The sequence below is a fragment of the Neopelma chrysocephalum genome, unplaced genomic scaffold (genome assembly GCF_003984885.1).
Source record: "Neopelma chrysocephalum unplaced genomic scaffold, ASM398488v2 Primary Assembly neopelma1_79311, whole genome shotgun sequence".
Classification (NCBI taxonomy): Eukaryota; Metazoa; Chordata; class Aves; order Passeriformes; family Pipridae; genus Neopelma; species Neopelma chrysocephalum.
This window is the reverse complement of record NW_020910787.1, coordinates 6,209-10,525: the sequence shown is the minus strand read 5'-3', so window position 1 is coordinate 10,525 and position 4,317 is coordinate 6,209. Positions and strand designations below refer to the sequence as shown.

At 49.5% G+C, this 4,317-nt stretch overlaps 1 protein-coding gene across 1 annotated transcript; it reads left to right on the top strand.

Moving 5' to 3' along the window:
- Nucleotides 1-1,051: 1,051 nt before the first annotated feature.
- On the top strand, nucleotides 1,052-1,954 carry LOC113979414 (olfactory receptor 14J1-like; the record flags this gene model as incomplete). The annotated part of the gene is made up of 1 exon (XM_027706810.1): nucleotides 1,052-1,954. A coding segment is annotated over exon 1 (891 nt), but the record flags the coding sequence as incomplete, so codon positions are not given.
- Between the last annotated feature and the right edge of the window lie 2,363 nt (nucleotides 1,955-4,317).

Below are 4,317 nucleotides of genomic sequence, written 5' to 3'. Positions count from 1 at the left end.
CCCCAGGGCTCTGTGTGCTGGGGCAGGGACTCTGCTGCCTGCCAGGGTCAGCTCTCAGCCCGGCCAAGGAGCTGCCACGGGGCTGGGGGAGAAGGGCTGTGGGGAAGGAACAACTGCTGGGAGGGCAGAGCAGGGCAGGGTCCTTCTGATCACAGTTTGCTGCAGGGATGAGGGCTGGTCACAGCTCCAGATCAAAGCAAGAAATTTCCCAGAAGGTATTTGCAAGAGGCAGAGACAGACAGGGGGTACCTTAAAGAGAATGAACCAGTTCTTCCAGTTGTCTGGGTGCTGACTGTGACAGAGAAATTAATCTCTGAGCACAGGAGGAGACACTGAAACTTGAACTCTGTTAGGTTAGAGGGAATTGAACCTGAGAGTATCAGACATCAAAATTGTCTTATAGACAGCATCAGTGTCACTTTTCCAGCCTGCTCAGTGCCCTGTACTGCTGGGAGGGCTCTGCAGGGCAGAGCTGAGCCCCCAGGGCTAAGCTGGGCTCTGGCAACACTGGCAGGGCCCAGCCCTGGACCCAGGGAAGCAGCTGCTGGCAGGGACAGCTCCAGGCAGCAGAGCCCTGGGCAGGGAGTGGGGGGCAAGTGCCCCCAAGGCCTGGGGGAGGAGGTGTTCAGGCAGCTCTCAGGGCCCTTCCCTGCAGCTCTGCTGGGCACTGTGTGCTGGGTCATAGAAATGAGGATTTCTGCAGTGGAAAAGAACCTTCCCCAGATGTGATGGTAAAAATAAAAAACACAGATAGAATTACTTCTGCTCTGCAGCCACAGCTCTGGAGTCACGGGTGTAGAGATAGAACTTTTGCATGAAAAATGTCTTACATCTGACATCCCTCCAGAGTGTCAGAAGAGACCAAAAAGAGTTCAATGTCCCCACAGCAGCAAAGCAAAACTGACTTCTTGGCAGCAGATTTGGCGACACTTAACACATTTCTTATAAAACCTGTTAAAAAGGGAGTGGTTTTGTCAGAGGAGTCTGTCTTAACTGTTCTTTGTCTTTTCCTTTTCTGAACAGACCCTGTGCTAAGAAGCACCCAGTGTCCAACAGCAGCTCCATGGCCCAGTTCCTCCTCCTGGCATTTGCAGACAGGCGGGAGCTGCAGCTCCTGCACTTCTGGCTCTTCCTGGGCATCTCTCTGGCTGCCCTCCTGGCCAACGGCCTCATCCTCAGCACCGTAGCCTGCGACCACCACCTGCACACCCCCATGGGCTTCTTCCTGCTCAACCTCTCCCTCACAGACCTGGGCTGCATCTGCACCTCTGTCCCCAAAGCCATGCACAACTCCCTCTGGGACACCACAACCATCTCCTACATGGGATGTGCTGCACAGGCCTTTTTCTTTCTATTCTTCATCTCAGCAGAGTATTGTCTCCTGACCATCATGTGCTATGACCGCTACGTTGCCATCTGCAAACCCCTGCACTACAGGACCCTCCTGGGCAGCAGAGCTTGTGCCCACATGGCAGCAGCTGCCTGGGCCGCTGGCTTTCTCTATTCTCTGCTGCACACAGCCAATACATTTTCCCTGCCCCTGTGCCAGGGCAATGCCCTGGGCCAGTTCTTCTGTGAAATCCCACACATCCTCAAGCTCTCCTGCTCACACTCAGGTTACCTCAGGGAAATTGGCCTTCTTATAGTAAGTTGTTTTTTAGGTTTTGGGTGTTTTGTTTTCATTGTGTTCTCCTATGTGCAGATTTTCAGGGCTGTGCTGAGGATCCCCTCTGAGCAGGGACGGCACAAAACCTTTTCCACGTGCCTCCCTCACCTGGCTGTGGTCTCCCTGTACCTCAGCACTGGCATGTTTTCCCACCTGAAGCCCCCCTCCATCTCCTCCCCATCCCTAGATCTGATTGTGTCAGTTCTGTACTCGGTGGTTCCTCCAGCAGTGAACCCCCTCATCTACAGCCTGAGGAACCAGGAGCTCAAGGATGCCCTGAGGAAACTGATAACTGTGTGTTTTTCAGAAGCAATAAACTCTCCTTGTGCATGTTATGTGCCTCATTAAAGGCCAATCCTGTAACGTACTTCATCAAGTTCCACCATATCTTCTCTATTTTTTGCTCCTGGTAGGGGTGTTATTTTTGTGAGAATTTGTTCATGCCAAAAAATCTTTATACATACATAAAGATACATATATATATTTATATATTTACAAACACCATTTTCAATTCAGTGTTTGCCTTTCTAGCCTGGCCCAGAGGCTGTACAAATTGGTAGTTGTACTCACTCTGTGCTTAAACCAAATAAAGAACTCTGCATTGGCTTGTTTGCCTGACATCTTTCCTCTCTGACTTCTCTGCAGCTGCAGGGTCGGTGCCTCTGTGCAGAGCTGGGCCAGAAAAGAGTCCCAGCAGAGCAGCACTGCCAGGGAGCAGCAGCCCTTCTCCTGCAGGGCCTCCTCTTCTTTCCCTTCCACACTGTCCTGCAGAGCCCTGTGTTGTTGGAGGCCTCAGTGCTCTGGCAGTCGGTCCCAGTCCTGCTGCAGGACTGTCCAGGGACTGCAGGCAGTGACAGCCACGGGCACTGCTGGCACAGAGCTGACCTCTGCAGCAGCACTGCCATCCTGCAGGGCCATCTCCTCAGGGCAGGGCCTCAAAGCTTCAACCTTCTTTCCAATTTGCTCTCCAGGATGTGCCCAACACAACGCCCTGGAGAGGAAAACAGCAGTGAGCAGCACAAGGGTGGGAGTGCTCAGGGTGGGGGCACCCAGCAGTGCCCTGGCACAGCCAGCGCTGCTCCCAGCACTGGCCTCTCACCCCAGGCCATTGGGCTTGTGCTTCCCTCCAAGGAGGGACATCCAATGACCAGCTCAGGAGTTCATGTTTGCCCTGCATGGACAAGACATGCCTATGTGTCACGGCTTGGGGCTGGAGGTTTAAGGCTTAGACAAAGTTGATGGCAGAAGCCGTCTCGTTGAGCTACGAGGGGCAGAAAGGACCCCTTTTGCTTTCTAAATTCCTTCTCAGAGAGGAGCCTGGCTGTGGCTGGATCCAATCTCAGGCTCAGAGTTTGGTTTAAATTGAAGGAATTATAGAGGTGTGATTCAATCACTTTGTCCTGCAGGTTTTAGTGATGGCAAATCAGAAATATTTCTATAAAATGAATTATTTATTATGACAAATAAACAGACAATTGATCAGACAAGTGAACAGATGAAAGACCTTAAACAGAATTATTTACTGCACAGTATAAAAGACCTAAAACTCCTAGCAGTATAGTGTAAGATAGGACAGTGCAGTCTACCAAAGTCATTCTATTAAAGCAATTGGATCAAAGCCAGCAAAAAGAAACAATCCTGAAGCAGAGATTGACGTAACTCACCCCACAATGACAGGGGGTAGTTCTCTCTCTTTCACTTAAGCCCTGGGGAGTGACCATGAAGAGCTGTCCCTGCTTATTGGCAGAAGCTTCACACACTTCAAGGAAGTCTGTGGAAGAATCTGCCACAGGAAAGTTGGACGGGGCTTTTACAGTTATCAAGGGTTTGTCTGCCAGACATATTTGCAGGCCATGGAGCAGTTTCTCTGTCAAATCCTGCTTCAGAAAGCAGGATGTGCCTTTGAAATTTCATGAAGCATTTTGGGTTTAGCAGAATTCAACATTAAACACAGCACCTTGATACCAACAGTAACTGACCACAGAGAGTGTGCATTGTTTGCATTCTCTGACCATTGTTTATGTGTGGCAGGATTCAAATTCTGTGAGCAATTTCTATTGCATTTCTGTAGGCCTTGCTTGACATAGCTTTAGAAGCTGTAAGCTGTAATGTTTATGCTTATAGACTCTGTGAAAATATGCCATGTTTATACTTGTTAGCTGTGTGTCTAGTTATAAGGTTTGAGAACATAGTATGTTTATAGTAAGAAAGCCTTGAGAAACTAGAGATAAAGGTACACCTGCAAATTTCAGAAAGCCCCTAATTATGAAGGCCTCTATATGCCAAGTATTATGTCAGGCCGCGTGGACAAAGCATCAGGTCCAATGAACTGGAGACATGAGACGCGTGTACAGACTGAGCTATCCAATCACCTTGTTGTAAGCATGTGCCCAAAACAAACTAAATTGTATAAAAGTTGACTTATTTAAATAATAAATGAAGCTTGTTGATTCTCATATTGAGCGTCACTTTCTTCCCTCGTCGAGACAAATGGCGCATCGAACAGGGATTAAGTTAAATCGGCGATCCCAGGGATTAAGTTGAATCTGTGATCCCCGGGGCTATAGTTGAATCTGCGGCCCTCGGAGCCACGGTCCGGCGTAGTATTCTGGTCGATCTTGCTGCAGCACAAGAGGCGAAAAGAGTCGGGC